Here is a 17,748-nt window from a genome sequence, read left to right on the forward strand (position 1 = left end):
GAGGTTTGCTGAGTGTTTCTTTTCCAGTTGCCTGTCCTGTTTTATTCCTGGAGACTCTGTATTTGAAGGATTTCTGCTCCTCCTCATTTGTCTGTCTGGTACCATCTCTGTTTCCATGGGGATATTTCCAGCCAAAGGAAGGAGATGGTTCTGTAGGAACTGCTTCAGTTGATCCCTTTAAGAAGACATTCCAAGCAAGCACAGTGTGCTGAGTGTTTGGAGCAGAGTTTTCCTTCCCCAGCACTGAAGTTGCTCTGTGGCAAGGTGAAACTTGTTTGGAAATGTTTTCTACTTTCAACATAATTCATCTTATCCACAGTTCTTGGCTGTTATTTCATAGAAAGGCAGAAAAACCCCACACAGGGTGTTTTAACCTGTGGTTTGTGTGTTCATGGGGATTTACAGCCGTCCTTTCTGTGGATTAGTTAGAACCCTTGACATGTCACTTCTCATTTAACGTGCAGGTTACTGAAAAGTTTATGATTTATAGAAATACTTTTTCTCCACGTGCTTCATTAGCACTGAAATCGCCAGTGAAGCTCAGTTTACACAGGGATTTTATGGGGTTCTTGCCTTTGAGATACACACATTTATACATTCAAAAATATCTGTGTGTGGGTGTAAAACTGGCTAAACACAAGGCCAAAGTTATTTTCTGTGTCAAAAGAAATTTCAAGAGAAACATTTAATTTGAAGGAAATGGGACAAAATGTGGTTTTCCTTTAAGAGCAGGGGGGGATATAAATGTTTGTGTGCTGGAGACTGATGGAGAATCAGTGCTGAAAGATTTCAAGGTCCCTTGTTGCCTTCTCCCTCTTTAGTGGAGAGAAGCAGGAAGAGCTCACACCCTGTGAGCACAGACTGAGAGGAATGAGAATTTCTGCTGGCAGGGAGAGTTTCCAGCGATCTGGGATATTCCCCCAGCTTCCACAGGGCGGGCAGAGGTGGCTTTAAAATGCAGATTCCTCCCATCCCCTCCTTTCCAAGCACAGCGGTTGTGTTTTGTCAGCACTTCTCTGGCTTTTTTGACTTTCTATGAAAGGCTGGATGGATTAAAGAATGACATCTATTGAAGTGTAAAGTTTTGCTCTCTGTGAAGCTGATGCTGCTCCTGTGTGGGCAGATCTTTGCCAGGGACTTCTTGGGGTTTCCATCCCTCTGCAGATCCCATCCATGAGGCGCACAGCAGCAGAGCCCTGCTCACTCCTAGTTTGAAGTCTCTTTCACACGAGTCACCCTTGGTTTTGCAGTTTTTATTGTGGTTCTTGAGACCTTCAGAACATTCAGAACATCCTTCTCCCTGTCAGCGACATCAGCCCGTCTTTCAAATGGTTTTATGTAAATAAAACTGGGGATTCTGGTGGTTTTCTCCCTCTGCACTGCTGGTGTCTTATTCCTGAAGTTCCCTGCCTGTTGAGGAGTGCAGATCATGCAATCAGGCTGCCCGTGGCGGCAAAGAGCTTCTTCCCAAGGTTTTGGTGTTGCTGGATCTGTGCAAAGGTCGATGATCCCAAATAAACTTCCCCAGTGCAGCAGCCCGAGGAACTGTTGCTGAGTATCCAGCTTCATTTCTCAGATGTGCTGGATCTTAGGAGAAGGTATTGATAAAGACAAACACTTGTTCTGGCACAGAACTGGGGGGAAAAATGGGAATAAAAGCCGATGAGTGGAGTCCAGAGAGGGTATGGAAACAATTCAAAAGGAAAAGAAATGCTTGCTCTGGTTGGTGTTAGACTCTCCTGTAAACCCTGCCTTGTGTGAGCACCACAGAACTGAGCTGAGGTCGTGCTCCCTTCAAGAGAAAAGCAGAGGGAGTCAGTTCCTGCGGGTGTGGTTTGTGATAAACTCCTACCTGGGGCTGAATGTTCACAGGGGGGGGAAAAATACTGATTAGGGACTGACCAAATGCCACTGAGATCCCTTGAGGTGGCCTGTGCACTTGTCCAGGTGGGGATGGTGCTGACAGCACAACCTGAGGCTTGGAGCTGAGCAGGAGCCACAGGCAGGGTGGGTGCTGGTTTTCCAAAGGCAACAGCTAATCCTAGCAGTAATAATTAGGACTGAGTTTAACAAACCCGTTGTGGTGCCAGCTGGAAGCTTAGAGAGACACTCACACCTTAGAGAGTCCTTGCTCAGGTGGGGGTGTCACCTGGCTCAGTGCAGGTGTGACAGCAGCGCTTTGCCCAGGACCAGGCTGAAGTTTGTCACCTGTCAGGCAGCTCTGCTGAAGGTGGGAGGTGAAGGGCACTGGGAGCAACCAGGACTGTGGGGCTCACACCCAGAGGGGTCAGAGCAGGGATGTCTGGCACCCCAGAAGCCAGGACTGACCACAACAGGGATGTTTGGGATTCCCAGCAGCCAGGACTGACCACAACAGGGGTGTTCGGGATTCCCAGCAGCCAGGACTGACCACAACAGGGATGTCTGGGACCCCAGAAGCCAGGACTGACCACAACAGGGATGTTTGGGATTCCCAGCAGCCAGGACTGACCACAACAGGGGTGTTTGGGATTCCCAGCAGCCAGGACTGACCACAACAGGGATGTTTGGGACCCCAGCAGCCAGGACTGACCACAACAGGGGTGTTTGGGATTCCCAGCAGCCAGGACTGACCACAACAGGGGTGTTTGGGATTCCCAGCAGCCAGGCAGGACCTGTGCTCCAAAAGCACAGAAAGGGAAATGGCTTTACTCGAGCCAATGCCAAAATCTCTCCTCAGTGCCTCCAGCACGCTTTTGTTTTCCACAACCAGCAGAGTAACCAGCTGCAGCCTCTCTGAGCTCTGCACTTCCATGGCAGAATCCTCTTCTGAGCTCAGTCAGAAGTGGAAGTAGCTCAGGGCAGAGGGTTGTGCAGGGTGCAGCAAGAGGTGCCTTCCCAGCCCTGCTGCTCTTTTGCATGAAGAGCCTGGCTTGTCAAACGTTTCATGTGTGTGGTTCAATTTTAAAAAATTAAAAAAAAAAAAAAAAAATCTGCGAAGCAATCTGTGCTCTAATTTGAGGACACCATTTAGTGATTTTAATTGTGTGACAGTATTTTGGTATTTTCAATACCCAGTAGTAGGTTAATGACTGCTCCTTGAAGAATGGAGTTTATATAACACAAGTCATTACATAAGAAGGCTGATTGTGGCCTGAGGAGCAGAAGGAAAACAAATACTCAAAAATGCAAAACCCAGCACCAGCAAACTCTGCTTTGGCGACCCTGAGAAGCCCGAGAAAACGAACACCTGGGTTCTAGCGAGGAGAAACTCACCCTGAGCAAGGCTGAGGACCGGGAGGGGAAGGCACTGCAGGACATCAAGCTCAGCTGCCACGCATTTCCCACGTGGTGGCTGGAATCGCTTCCTCCACCTCGCCTCGTTTGCTGTAAAAGGAACAACAACCAAACAAGCAGAAACTTATCGGCTGGTCACTTGTTTTCTTTTCATTTTCCCAGCAGCTCGTAAACGTGGCCTGAGTTGGACTGACCAATACCACAGTGAGACAAAGCCGTGGAGATCCTGAAGCACGACCCTTTCCTTGGCCTTAGGGTTTGGTGGATGGGACAAAGCTCTCTGTGCCACAGAAGTGACGGGGTCTCTCTGCCCCACCCCAGCCTTTCCCGGGGGACCAAGTGCGGGGAGGATTTGCAGCAGAGCTGGGATTTGCTCCCCGCTCCAAGGAGAGCCGGGCATCCTCTGCCTCCCTTGGGTGCCCTTTGGGTGCCTCCCGCGGGCGGGGGGCGCGGGGCCGGGACCCCCGCAAGGGCCGGCGCGGTCCGTGCGGGCAGAGCCGGCGGAAGGAGGCGCCGAGGGAAGCGCGGGGGCGCGGCGGAGCCCGGGGCTCGCACCCCCGGCCGTGCCCGGACCCCCGGGCGGAGGGAGGGCGGGGGGTCCCGGCGGGGCCGAGCCCGCGGGCGGCGAGAGGGGCCGGGGCCGACCCCGGGCGGAGGAAGGGCGGGGTGAGGATGGCGTGTGGCACTGGAAACGCAGCCAAGCGCCGCTGCCGGGGCTCCGCGTGCGGCTGCGGGGCGGGGGGAGCCCCGCAGGGCCGGCCCGCAGAGCTGCCGCCGCTCGCCATGAGCCGCTCCCGGAGCAGCGCCTCCCCACGTAGGTAAATGCCCGGGCTGGGGAGGGGGCGGCCGGCGCTGCCTGGGCGCATCTTCCCCCCCGCTGCATCCCGCATCCCTCCCCCGAGCGGGGCCGGCCGGCGGCGCGGAGCCACCCGCGCCCGGGAGGGGCTGGGCCGGGGGCTGCCGGCGCGGAGCGAGCGGCGGGGACAGCGCAGCCCCGAGCCGGGAGGGTTCGTGGGGCTCATTTTGGGGGGGATTGAGGGTGGGCGCGGTGATTTGAGGGCTGGGGTTTTTTGTTTTTTTTTTTTTTTTTTTAATTTCCGATTTTTATTTGGCAGCGCTCGGCAGCGGGGATGATTTTGGGGAGGGTCGGGGGAGAGGATGCGATGAGGCTCCCCCGGAGTGGGTGATTTTTTTGCAGCCTGCCTCCTCCTCCCCCAGCCTCCCCCCACCCCCCCACCCCGGGTTTGGCTGCCTCGCTTCCCAGTTGCTGCATGAAGGCTGTGCTTGTACCGGCGTGTGCCCGCTCCCGGAGCCGCACACCCGCCGCGACCGCGGCCGGGGGGAGCCCGGGGCCAGCGGCGGGGGTGGAATTTTTATTTTTTTTTTTGTTTTTTTTTTTTTTTAATTTTTTTAATTTTTTTTTTTTTTTTTTTTTACCTGTCACATTCGTCCTAGAAAAATAAAAAAATAAAGCGGGCAGGGCGCGGGAGCCCGCGGCATCCCCGGCACGGGGGAGTGCGTGTGTGTGCGCGGGGGGCGCCCCGCCGCCCCGCCGCCCCCCGCCGCACCGCAGCGTGCGGGCAGCGAGCGCGATGCGCCCCGCGCTCGGCTCTGCGGAATAGCGCGGCCGCCGCTCGCCCTCCGCGGGCTGGGGGCGCACGGACCCGACCGCTGGCCATTCCCTATTGATGTCCATGAATGCAAACACCATGATTTTCATGATCCTGGGCGCCTCTATCGTTATGGTAAGAGATTTTGCTTATCTCCCTCCCCTCCATCGTCGTCCCCCAACCCCCCCTCCCCTCCCCACCCCTTCCACCTTCCCCCCCGCACTGTCCCTCAGCCTGTGCACCTCTGTGTGTGTGTGTGTGTGCGCGCGTGTGTGCCCCACTGAACACCAAAGATTCTTTTCTTGATGACTGCTTCAGTCTCTGGCAATCAAACTGGAGTCAATGTTTTATTCCATCATCCAGAGTTGACCAGATGCCTTGGTTGTGGGCTCTTACAGGCAATAGCTTGCTTGATGGACATGAATGCGTTGTTGGACAGATTTCACAATTACATCCTACCGCATCTGAGAGGGGAGGACCGAGTTTGTCACTGCAACTGTGGAAGGTGAGTTACCTGCAGAGCCTCTCCCTCCCCTGCCCCCCGGCCCCTTCCCACCTTGTCTCCCCGGGGAGGTGGTGACCAGCGACAGGGAGCTGCTGGCTGGGCTACCATCTTTGCATTCTGGCTGTGTCTCACCTTCCTCAGCAGCTCCTGCATGAACAGGAGCCGGGCTGAGGGGGGGTGGGGGTTGGTGGTTTTTTTCCCGGAAGAAGAGTTTTCTGTGCGCTTGGAAGTCCATTTTCCATGTTTGTGGATAGGCATTCGGGAGCCCTGGGAGAGTGAGTAACTTTGATTCAAACGTCTGTCATTTTGCCTTTGTTGTCAGTTGGGCAGTGATGTTCCCCAGCCTGTTTGTGGTCTGGGTGTTGCAGCTGGTGGTTGTGTGGCTTATAAATGGAACAGGGTTTGGAGAAATGAGAGGATCCCTGTCCAGGCCAGGATGTGGCTGTCTAGGACAGAGTCACTTTGAGGCTTTGCAATCTTTTGATCAGATCTTAATTCCCTGTGGCTTTTCCTCCTGGGAGTTGTGATGCTGCTGGACACAGCACACCGAGGAGGCCGGGCTGTGCTTTTGGGGTGGATGCTGTGCCAGGAGTGGTGCACAAGTTTATGACTGGACAAATACCTGCCTCCCTCCATAGCTCTTGGGAATGCTGAATTCTCCTAAACAACATCTCTCCTGTGTGTAATTGCTGAAGTGCTCAGCTTGAAACTGCGATCTGGCTGCTCTGGAATCCGTTCAGGCCCAGGGCTGAGTTCTGGGGAGGTGAATTTCCCCCTTCTCTGTGGGACTGCTGTTGGTGCTCCTTATCCTGTGCTCCCGGAGGCCTCGCTCCCCTCCTGTGCCTGGTTACTCACTGCCTGCGGGAGAGTTTCTTGTCTGTGGGGGAGGAAAGCAGCGCGAGGCTGTGCCAGATAAAGGACACGCTGGGAGAGCCCTCCCTTGTCACATCCAGCGTTTAGGTTTGAGCTTTACTCCTCTTGGAGCTGCCTCTGGAGCCAGCTGCATCCTGTCTCCCAGGCATCACATCCCCCTGGTGTCCCTGGAGCGGGAGCTGAGCTGGAGCTGGGATGTGCTTGGCTTAGTGAAGAGAGGCTGCTTTGCCCTTCCACGCTGCCTCGCGCCCCAAAGGTGATCGGGGCCTTCCTCCCCACGGTTCCTCCTCAGCCTCCTGTGACAGAACAGCAGAGAAGGCACTGGCAGCACCTCCGGGGCCAAGAGCAGCCAGGCCTGGGGGATGTGGCAGCACACTCAGCTCCTTGGGTGTCTCCCTCTTAAGGTCAATTTGAAAGACTGTGGGCAAAAAATATCCACAGTGTCTTCGACTTGTTTTTGGCAAGGATTTGCTTTTTCTTAGCTTTTTTTCTGGTTGTTTTGTTGGGGTTTTTTTGAGCCTTCTTGATGTTTTCTCTTAGTTTAGGACTTTTCCTCTGCTTCTTCCAGCAGTTGTTCTTTTTGCTCATCGCTGCTTGGTTCAGTGGTGGTGAAAATGGGCTGCTGGTAATGGACTGTAACGTTTGGAGTGGCTGAGGAGTGACAGCTCTCACAGGTGGCTTGGCAGAGTGTCCCCTCTGCCCACGGCTGAGGAGGTGGCAGGGGCACCCCTCTCTGCTCTCCCTCTGTGTGTGTTGAGGCAGATAAATCGCCCATGGTGCTCTCCACAGACATCACCGGGTCACTTCTTCGAAAGTGCACGAACCAGCTTCCAAACTGCCGAGCGCGGATGTGAGAGGAGGCAAAAAGCAAAGTTTATCTCTAGCCTCAGGTATGTGGGAGCAGTGGCTCTTGCCAGCAGAAACAGCCCACGAGCCTCTGCTCCTGCCTGACGAGGAGACTTCACAAACCCTCCCTGCGCTGCGGGACCTGGGGTGGCCTCGTGCTGAGGTTTGCTCTGAGCTGCTGCCCCAATGGCAGCGTTTGGAACCCTCTGATTTACAGGCTGGACGTGCCTTGTCCCTCCTGTCAGCTGTCCAAGAGCTCGGCCCTTGGGGCAGGGAGCTCTCCCAGGCAGGGCTGTGTCCTGGAGCCTGTTGTCAGCACTGCTACCAGGGCTTGATGAAGAACTTAATTTGCCAATAACCAAAGGGAGTCCTTGGAGGAGGGAGCTGGCTGCAGTTCAGTGTGTTGCAGGGAGGAATGGGGAAAATAAGTAAATGTTGCAGAAATGGAAGGGAAGGAGGAATTGGAATGAATGAAGATTGATGTGCAGTGGGCTGAGCTGCTGCAATTAATGATCTCCCTCCTGCCCCAGCCTGGGTCGCAGTGTCAGTCAGACCCAATAACTCATTCAGAAATGTTTTCCTTCCCACTCTCCCGTTCTGGTTGTCTCCTTCCTCAGGGCGTCAGAGTGGAGCCCTTCCCCAGGAATTGTCCACCATGTCCAGGCACCCAGGCTGGACGTGAGTACCTGGCCTTGGGCACAGCAGGATGGGCTCTCCAGGAGGAGCTGCAATCTGCCCTGAGCTCGTGTCCCTGTGAGGGCCTGGGAGCTGTTCCAGAGGTGGTGGCTGTGGGCAGGGAGGGCTGGCTCTGTGTCCCAGGTGCCAGCTGAGGCCAGGTGTGCCAGGGCATGGGGGGCTCTGGGCTCTGTCCTCAGAGCACCCTCAGCCTGGATCCCCACTCCCCTGGCAGTGGGATGGGCCCTGGCTGTTTCCAGCTCCAGTTTGGGACTCCCTTGTTCCTGTCCCCACTTTCTGCTCTGGCTGGGACCCGGTGTTGGTCTCTGGGGAGGCTGGCAGGCAGCAGCACGAGCCGTGCCCAGGCTCTGCCCACATTCTGAGGGCTCTGGGGCCACTGGAGTCCCCCAGGGGCATGGCCAGCAGGGCTGGCTGCTCCAGCTGCCACCCCAAAGAGCTCCTCAGGCTCATGGAGGCTGTGGCTGGGTCTGTCCTGGTGGGCAGGGCTGTGCCTGTCCCTGGGCTCTGCCTCTTCTCCCCTCCATGGGACTCTGGCCCAGCAGGAAGGTCGCAGGACAAGTGCAAGGAGTGCTGTCGATTGTTTTGCCGTGTCCCTAAGCATTCTTTGTGTTTGCAGTGGCTGGGGAAGGTCAAGACACTAGGGAAGGGAACCAACCCCACCTCCAGGTGCTGCTGGATGCTGATCCCCACCCTCACCCTTCCCTGTGGGATCAGGGCCATTGGGGCTGAAGCTGTTGCTTGTCATTTTATGCCAGGAGCAATTTGTTGGGGCAAGAGGGCCTGGGAGGTGCTTTTTGAGTCCGTGGTGTCAGATGGGAGCTGTGACACCTGTGCTGTGCAGAGTTTGGGTGGCTGCAGGGCCTGGAGCCCTGGGCTGGGGGGAGCTGGGCTGCCTGGAGCTGCTCACGCTGCCCTGGCCCTGGCTGGTCCGTATTTGCAGTTTTTTAAGTGGCTCTGAGCCTCTGATTTCAGTCTGAGTGAGCCTGGGCTGGGCGGTGCCTTTGCCACGGAGTGTCCCTGCCCTGGTGGCCGAGCTGGACGTTCCTCTGGGCTCTGAGGGGTGGCTGATGTCCTCCTCCCTGCAGGTGAGGTGTCACCATCAGCCTGGGCTGGACTTTCCCACTCCACAGCAGCAGAGCCAAGGAGGGCAGAGCTGCCAGCACCCCCCGGGCCATGGGAATGCGTCCACAGCTGGGAAAACTCTCCTGGCACTGCCTGGGAAGGGGAGCTGGAGTGAGAATGTCAGCAAAGAGACAGGGCTGGCCCTGGCACCTGGAGCTGAGCCTGCACAGACGGGCTGGGCATGACAGGGACTGTTCCTGTGTCACATCTGCCTCCAGGCTGCAGCACGGAGGGGTGACAGCCACGCTCCCGCTTGGCACTCTCCATCCTCGGCGTGTGGAGGCGTCCAGGCTGCCCAAATCCCTGTGCTGGGCCCTGCCCAAATCCCTGCTCAGGCCGTGGCTGTCCCCGGGGAGGGCAGGGCAGGGCTGTGCAGGACTGCAGAGGTGCAGCACTGCCCTCATCTGAGCCTCTCCGTCCCAGCCAGCAAAGGGTCCTCTCTGGAAGCAGAGAGCTGGCAGCAGATCAGGAGCTGGGTGATGTCATGCAAAGGAAAAACACCAAAGGGTGTCCGTGGAGGAGGCAGGGTGAGCTGGAGGGAGCAGATGACACCTGAACGGAGCAAGGATCTGCCAGAACAGCCTGGGAGGCTCGCAGGTTCCTGGTCTGGAGAGAACAGGGACCTCCAGAGCTCTGGCATGTGTCCTCCTTGCCACTGACCTTCTGGGCGACCTTGGCTGAGCCTTTCCCTCCCAGGAATTGTCTCTCCCGTGAGCAGGGCTGGGAAGGGCCAGGAGGAGGGTCAGCCTCACCTGGGTGCCAGCACCCTGCAGCAGAGCTGGGGGCCCAGCCAGCCTCGGGTCAGCTCTTCCTGCCCAAGGGATGCTCCAGCCCTGCCCTCCCCGGGCTCTGATCCGGGAGGGAAGGGACCTGTCCTGGGAAGAGAGCGTGGGGACCCTGCCATGCCCTGGGCTGGGCACGGGAATGTGTGAGGAGGCTGCAGGCCCTGCCCTGGTGCTGGGATCACTGGGGAGGGTGGCACTGCTGGTAGGAGGGACACGAGGGACGTTTTTCCTGTCTTTCCACCTTTCCCAGCCGCTCTGGAAACCTCTCTGTCCCCAGACCCTCTGTGGACGTGCTGGGAGCGCTCTTTGCCTGGTGCTGGGGAGCACCAGCACTTCCCTGGGCTCCTGGCAGCTGTGCCAGGGCGATGTTTCCACCAGGACCAGCACCGGGGAGATGTTTTCGGCGGTGCCACCACCCTGGTGTGCAGCCTGGCCTTGCTGGGAACGGCTCTGCGAGGTCTGGGCTGCTCGGGATGCTGAGGAACGGCTGCAAGGTCAGGCAGGGATGCAGGGCAGGAGGCTCTGCCTCCCTCCAGCCCTGTGGGGCTCCTGCCTGGGGGCTGGATAAGGCAAAATTCCCCCAAATCCTGCTGCAGCTGGCGGTGGGGAAGGGGCTGGTCCAGCCAGGATGTGGCAGCTGCAGCGTGAGCCCGGGAGATGTGACGTGGCTGCCACTGTCACCTGCCCGGGAGGGAGCCGGGCTGAGCCGGAGCATCGGCACGTCCCTGTCCCCATCCCTGTCCCCATCCCTGTCCCCGTCCCCATCGGAGCGGGGGGTGAGGGGAGCGGAGAGGCAGCGCCGGGCTCTGTGCGCTCGAAGCAGATCCGTGGCTTTTCCAGCGGCTCCCGAGCCGGGCTGTGGCTGCAGCAGCCGCGCTCACACAAGGTCACCGCAAGGGACAATAGCGCTGGGGGCAGCCGGCAGCGGAGCCGCTGCCCCGGGAGCAGCAGAGGAGCTTTTCCCTCTCTGTCCCAGGCTGGGAATGGGGACAAGGATGCTCCAGCTCGGGCACGCGTGTGCGGACACACAGAGCGAGCTGCCTGTGTCACCTGAGCCGGGTGACAGCACATCCAGCCTGTCCCCTTCTGCTGCCCAGGAGTTTGTGGCCCGAGGTGTGCTGGAATTTCTGTCCCCACCTTTGCTTGTGCTCCCTGTGGAAGCTCCAGCACTGTGGCATTTGAAGTAAAACCTTACAAAACAAAGGCCTTGTTGCCTTTGTAAAATTGTGGCTCAGGCCTGTTACTTTGGCTAGCGAAGGGCTGTGAGGAAAGTCAGTGAGAAGAAAAGCAATTAGTTTTTACCTGTGAGAATGTAGTAACAACAGAAGCATGAAAGTTAAACAATAGAAGGAGAAAACAGCACCTTGAATTCAGAATGCTTATGCCATAGGTGGTGGTAGCACGTTGTGGTTAGTAATAGCCAAGGAGTCTGTTGTAGCAGTTTAGCAGCCAATGAATCTGTAACAGGAATGATAACACACAAAAGGTGTATAAAAGAGGCTGCTTTGTTTAATAAATGGCTTTTTGGCCCTTGAAAGAGGCACTGTCCGGGTGTGTCGTGACCACCCCAACAGCGGCACAGCACAGCCAGGCTGGGCACGGCTCGGGATATCCCGGGATCCCCTGAGGGTGGGCACAGAGGGGAGGTGGCACGGGGTTAACCCAGCACTAGCTGGCACTGCCCAGGAATTGGCCCTCAGGAATCATTTGGTGCGTCCTTTTCTTGTAAATAAACACGGACAGAACACGGGTTTGGCTGGTGAGGGCCTCATGTGACACCTCTCTCACAGGGCCGTGGTCCCCAGAGACCTCACACCCACCCCTGAGCAGGGGCTGAGGTGATGCCAGGCTGAAGAGGGTTTTGTCCCTGAGGGGGGGTTTTGTCCCTGAGGGGGGGTTTTGTCTCTGAGGGAGGATTTTGGCTCTGAGGGAGGGTTTTGTCCCTCTCACGAGGGTTTTGGCTGGTGAAGTGAGCCCTGGCTGCTGGGCTATGGCAGGGTTGTGTTCTGAGGAGCCAGACCCTGCCTGCCCTGCCCTGGCAGTGCCCTGGAAGAGCTGGTGGGGGTTTCCTGCGCCCACCCCCTGCTCAGCTCAGAGCTGACACATTCCCCCTCTGGATCTGGGCATGTTCCAGTTTCCAATCCCCTGGGCAAGAGGTGGGACCCTGGTCCTCTGTGCACTATTAATAACGTGCTGTGCTGATGGGATGGGGTCTGATTCCCTCCTGGAACATCCCCCAGGGCTTCAGCAGCAGCAGAAAACTTGTGGGGCTCTGTCCCTGCTCTCGTCCCTGTCTCTGTGAAGGCAAGGGAAGGATAAAATTCCCTGCAGCCCAGCTCTCCCAACTGTTGCAGCAGCAGGAAAAATTCATCTTCCCTGGGCTTTGCTAAACTCCTTCCAGAAAACTCCACAAAGTGGGAATGCAGCTCTGGGATCTCCTCTGTATGGAATTATTCTGGTGACTCGGGGTTCCCAAAAGCTGGAGGGCTGCAGGGCCTCAGGTGTTTTCCTGGGGAGCTTTAGTGACAGGAGGCTTCTCTTTTAAGGAAATTCGTACCTGGGATCCAAACTTTGGTTTCTAATTGTGGGTAATGGAGTTTCCTAATCCAGGCAGGGCAGAGGTCTTACCCTCTGTTGAATTTGGTCTCCCATGGAGCGGCAGGGACTCCAGCTCTGAACCTGGCCTGGAGCCACGGGCTTTGGGGACAGTCCCCTGCACAGGGAAAGGGAGCTGGTGACCCCAGAGGAGAGCCAGGCCCTCAGAGCTGCCCTGAGGTGCTGCTCAGCAAAGGGAGAGCTGGAGGAGATCCCACTGCAGAGTGCAGAGTCAGCCTGCACCGACACGGACGAGGCAGGCAGGAGGTGACCGTGTCCCTTCCTTGGTGCCTGGCGAGCAGGGAACGAGGGCTGAAGGGGAGCAGGGTGGGAGGAACACCCCCTGTGAGGGGTGAGGAGCCCTGTGCCCGTGTTGGGGCAGCACTGGTGGTGTTGGTCTGTGTGTGACATCCCTGAGCAGAGGCAGGGGCGAGCTCCAGGACCTTCCTCTTCTGGTGAAAACCACCCCAGAGCTCTGTGCTCGCTCCTAGGAACCTGTCCTGGGGGTGTGGGGGAGGGGAGTTTGGGTTCCCTGAGCCTCAGGGATGGCTGTGTTAGTGCTGGGGGGGGTTCAGGTGACACAGCACAGGTGACACAGCACAGGTGACACAGCACAGGTGACACACAGGGCTTGTGACACGGCCACGCAGAGGAGACACAGCCAGGCCCTGCCCAGGAAGCTCCAAGGAGTCCAGACTTTGTGGATTCAGCCTTTAGGCTGTGCCTGTGCTGCAGAAAGCAAAAGGGAGGGAATTGGGGCCCGGCCAGGTGTCCCTGTGTCGTGGGACATGGGAGATGTGTGTGTGCAGGGATTTGGGAAAGATTTGGGGAATCGTGGCACATGGGAGGTGTGTGTGTGCAGGGATTTGGGAAAGATGGAGCATGGGAGATGTGGGTTTGCACTTCAGGCATCAGCAGGAATTTGGGAAGAATGGGATGTGGGAGATACGTGTTTGCAGGGATTTGGGAAGCATGGGACATGGGAGACATGGGTTTGCAGGGATTTGGGAAACATGGGACATGGGAGATGTGGGTTTGCAGGGATTTGGGAAGCATGGGACATGGGAAGTGCTTGGCTGCATTGATGGGAACCCTCCCGTTCCTTTTGGGGAGCCCTCCCTCATGCAGCCTCTGCCCCCGGATTTTCCAGTGCCAAAAGAGGGAAGATCTCTGTTCCAAACCATGCAGCATGAGGAGGCAGGAGCAGGGCTGCCCTCAGCCATCAGAGCTGCCATCTCCCGTCCCTTCCCAGCCTGCTCCCTTTTGCTGGATGGAAATGGGGACTGGAGGGTCTGGTTGCCACCCCGGAGCCCTTGCCAGCCCTGTGCCAGCACCCCCGGTGCCTGTGGTGCAGGTGGCCCCCATTAAGGCAGCGCTGAGATTAGGGCTGTTTTCAGAAGGTTCCTTTGAGTGGAGGTTTGTTTGTGTAAATATTTGGACGTTTCTCAGGCGTGATTATCGAGCAACCTGCACCTCATGAATATTCAGAGGCCTCAGCGATGCCTCCTCTGCTCGGCGAGTGGGAGCAGAGCCTGGGCGAGGAGGGACGGGATGCTGGGGACACTGGGCAGCGCTGGGACAGCCCCGTGCTCCTGGACTGGGGGCACTGGCGATGCCAGGATTGTGGTGGTGGAAGGCACGCGGGGCTGGACCTCACCTGGCTGGGCGTGTGGTCACTCCTGGGGTGTGGTCAGTGCCCGGCTGAGCGAGGCTGGGCAGCCTCGGCGCTCCTGGGAAGGTGAAGAGCTGCTCGAAGCAGGTGCAGAGCTCCAGAGCAGAGCTCTGCCTCCTGCATCCCCCATCCTCCGGGATCCTCCCACCCCTCACAGCTCCCAGGGACCTGTCACTGCTCATCCCCTCCCGTGCAGCCCCCACAGCCCTGCCTGGTTTTTTTCCTACTCTACAACTCCCTCACCCCATCCCTGCCATTTTCCTGCTTTTCCCCAGGTGAACCTGGGTTTTTCAGCTTCATCCCAGGCTTGGTCTCTATCACCTCATGGCACAAACGAGCCCAATCCCCCTCCTGGCAAGGGGCAGCCTCTCCAAGCCCTGGGAGCCTTGGGAAGCTTCGGAGCTGGGAGAGCTGCTCCTTTACCCCTGGAGGTGTTCAGGGACCTGGGGGAGCTTTGCCAGCAGCTCCAGTGCTGGGAAGGATTCTGGCTGTCTGCTCCAGGCAGGAATTGCTGCCTGGTCCTGGAGGAAGCCCCCAGATCGAGGAGCAGGAGTAGCTGAGGTGGTCTTGGAGCTCGTGGGACTTTTCCAGGAGCGAGAGGCTGCAGGAGGAATTCCTTCCTGTGCCTCCTCTGTGGCTGTAAACACGCTCTGCCCTGATGTGTGAGGGACACGAGCCTCTTTTCACTGAGGGAGAGGGGACACAGAGCAGCAGATCCTCTGTGGGGACATCTGCGGAGCCCAGGGCAGGGCAGCAACAGGACAGTTGTCCCTCCTGCAGGGGATGGTGGTGGTGGCACTTTCAGGGCTACACAGCTGCTCTGGTGGCCTCTGCCTCCAACATGTGCCCTCTGCATCCCGGGGGTGGCCTCGTGCCATCCTTGATCTCCTCTCCTGTGTTGTAGATGATGAGCCGGGGCACAGGGAGCCGTGTCAGGAATGTGACATCAGTTCCAGCCGTGGGGTTTTGTGCTTTGCTCCCTCCCTCTGTGCTGACAGCAGCACAAAAAGGCAGGACAGCCCTTCTCTTCCTGGGGATGGTGGGAGGAACGGGGAGGAAAGGTGAAAGAAAAATCTCCACTGATTTTTTCGCCCCTGTTTCTGCCCCTGCTCCAGGCATCATGTCCATTATGTCATCCCTTACGACGGGGACCAGTCAGTGGTGGACTCCTCGGAGAATTACTTTGTGACTGACAATGTAACCAAGCAGGAGATTGATCTGATGCTGGGACTTTTGCTGGGCTTTTGTATAAGCTGGTTCCTGGTGTGGATGGACGGGGTTCTCCACTACGCCGTGCGGGCCTGGAGGACCAGCCGACGGTATGGTAAGTGCTGCTCCTCCTCCTCCTCCTCTTCCTCCTCTTCCCTCAGTCCCTGCCCTCTCCTTGGGAGCTGGAAAAGGCCAGCCTGATGCTTTATCCCATGTGGATGTGGCACAAACCTGGCCAGGGATGTCCCGGCCCTATTGATGCCGGGAGCTCGATGGTGCTCGCGGGTCGCTCCCAGCTCGGGATGTTCCATGATTCCCTGACCCGAGCAGGGGTGTTGGTGTGGGAATTCTGTGGGCAGAACATCTTCGGGCTGGACCAAAATTCCCCAGAAAAACCTGGATTTTTTTTCTTTTCCCTAGTGCTGCTGGGAGAGCAGGCTGGTGTTGGTTGTGTAAAGCTGTGACATTGTGGTGACAGTGACAGACATCTGCGTGGTGTCAGCTGAGGTTTCCCACCCTCACAGCTGTCCAGATGGGGAGATGTTTTGTTCAGTTGTGCCATCAGCCCCACGGGGGAAAGGATTGGGCAGAACAGTCAGGCTTTGGAGCAGTTAAAATCCTGAATTAACACCCTGAGGAGCACCCAAAGATGCTCCTTCAGAGGCTCTCTCTGCCCCATGTTCCTCCCTCAGCACGGGCATCCCGTGGATTTTAATATTTGGAGGAGAAAAAGATGACAGGAAAACGATTAAATTAGAGAATGACTCGAAATTCCCTCAGAATGTGCCTACAAATCTCCATCTCTCCAGCTCCTGGCTGATGGTGCTGTTAAATCACAACTCGGAGGAGAAGGAGAAGTGAGCGAGAGGAAGATTTATCTGCAGGCCTATCAGAAATTCTAATTAGGGAAGTGGACTCTCTCTTTCTAAAAACTCAGATAAAAAACGATATTAATTTCCCATCAGTCTTCCCAAATCCCCAGCAGCAGTTTCTGAGTCAGGACTCTCCCGGGGCTCCGCTGCTGCTGCTGTTTCCCAAGCAGGGGCTGATTTTCCAGTGAGATCTCAGGTTCTGAGAGCCAGTTTTGGGGCTGTGACTCCTGATTCTCATCAGAGATCAGAGCTGCTGGAGGCAGCAGGGCTGGCAGGAGCTCTCCTTGTGGTGAGGTGTTCTCCAGAGCTGGGATCACCACCCAGCCTACCCCTTGTGAATGGAGGCTTTTATTTTTAGTAATTAATTTAGTATTTCAGCTAATTGATCTCTTCTGTTTCATTTTTTCCCCCCTCCTGGTGTTTGCCTATTTTAAGGCTTTTATAAAAGGCTTGGCCAACAGTGCAGTGAACCTAAATATTTCCTATTTATTCAGAATCAACGATGCAAATGAGTAATTTTAAAGGCAGCAAGCAGAAAGGAATTTGTTTCTTTGTTGAACAAAGTGAAAATTCCCTTCTGAGGAAAGAAATGGAGCCAGGGGCAGGGGAAACACAAATTCTGTGCTGGTACAGGGCGAGGAGTGCACGAGCACCACTCAGCAGTGACTCAGTGTCACACTGGGGCCTGATCAGCTCCAACCATGGCCCGTTACAATAACCTGGAGCTCCTTCCTGATGGGAGAGGTTCCTCAGGATAGCAAATATTCCATAGGAACTCAGACAGCAGCTCCCTAGTTAGCTGCAGGGCTGGTCAGGGCAGTCGCCAGCACCTCACAGCCGTGGACTCAGAGACTTGTTTGGGATGGAAAAGACCTCAAAGACCATCGAGTCCAACCCACTCCCAGCACAGCAGCTCGTCCTTGGGCCATCTGTGCTTCTCTGGGACTTCCCAGTTGCCCTTTGAGGAGTTGGGCTCTGTGTATTTCTGGGTGGAATCAGGCAAAATTTTCATGGGAGTGGGTGGCAGCTGAAATGCTGCTGCAGGGAAAGGTTCCTGGGCTGAGGGATGAGCTAATGGGTAAAAAATGATCCTGGCCAGGTGTTGGGGGCAGAGGGTGGCACTGGTGCCACAGCCTGTCCCTGTGCAGCCCTGAAGGGAGCTCAGGGGTGGCTGTGCCTTGGGACAGCACCCTCACCTCTTCCTGCAACCCCTCACCTTCCCTCTCCTCCCTGCCTTCCAGACAATTCCTGGTCTTGGATTCCGAAATTTTGTAACTTGAAGGAGTTCAGGAAACGTCACCACCGGCAGTACGAGGAGGCCACCGGGAACATGGTGCACATCAAACAGAAGCTGTACCACAACGGGCACCCCAGCCCCCGGCACCTCTGAGGGACACCCTCCCCTCCAAGGACTGCAGCCAGCTTTTAAAACACACAGGACTTCGCTCTTCCTCCAGGGGAACAGCCTCTGGTTTGCTCCCAAGCCAGCTGAGGACAGGATTTTACGGAATCCAGCCCGGGTGTCCATGGGTGGACGCGCCACGATGCACAACTAAGCCAGTCCTGGATGCTACGCAGCCAAGACATTGCACTGTGTTCCACATTTTATTGTCAGACTCGTGTATATATGTAAAAAAAAAAAAAAAAAAAAAAAAAAAAGCAGACAAACAACAACGACAACAACAAA

The 17,748-nt window shown here is 56.7% G+C and overlaps 1 protein-coding gene across 5 annotated transcripts; it reads left to right on the plus strand.

Annotated features, from left to right (window-relative positions):
• The first annotated feature begins 3,791 nt into the window (after positions 1 to 3,791).
• On the plus strand, positions 3,792 to 17,720 carry TMEM240 (transmembrane protein 240). Of its 5 annotated transcripts, XM_039564122.1 has the most exons (5): positions 3,987 to 4,094; positions 4,732 to 5,021; positions 5,285 to 5,391; positions 15,096 to 15,304; positions 17,303 to 17,720. In XM_039564122.1, exons 2-5 carry the CDS (start codon positions 4,965 to 4,967, stop codon positions 17,449 to 17,451), a joined length of 522 nt encoding a protein of 173 aa, XP_039420056.1. In that variant the 5' UTR covers positions 3,987 to 4,094; positions 4,732 to 4,964; the 3' UTR covers positions 17,452 to 17,720. The 5 variants fall into 5 exon arrangements, with proteins under 5 accessions (XP_039420058.1, XP_039420056.1, XP_039420055.1 ...); XM_039564124.1 differs by lacking the exon at positions 4,732 to 5,021 and having other exon boundaries at positions 3,792 to 4,094; XM_039564121.1 differs by lacking the exon at positions 3,987 to 4,094 and having other exon boundaries at positions 4,490 to 5,021.
• The last annotated feature ends 28 nt before the right edge of the window (positions 17,721 to 17,748 follow it).

This window comes from Corvus cornix, chromosome 21, assembly GCF_000738735.6.
Source record: "Corvus cornix cornix isolate S_Up_H32 chromosome 21, ASM73873v5, whole genome shotgun sequence".
Classification (NCBI taxonomy): Eukaryota; Metazoa; Chordata; class Aves; order Passeriformes; family Corvidae; genus Corvus; species Corvus cornix.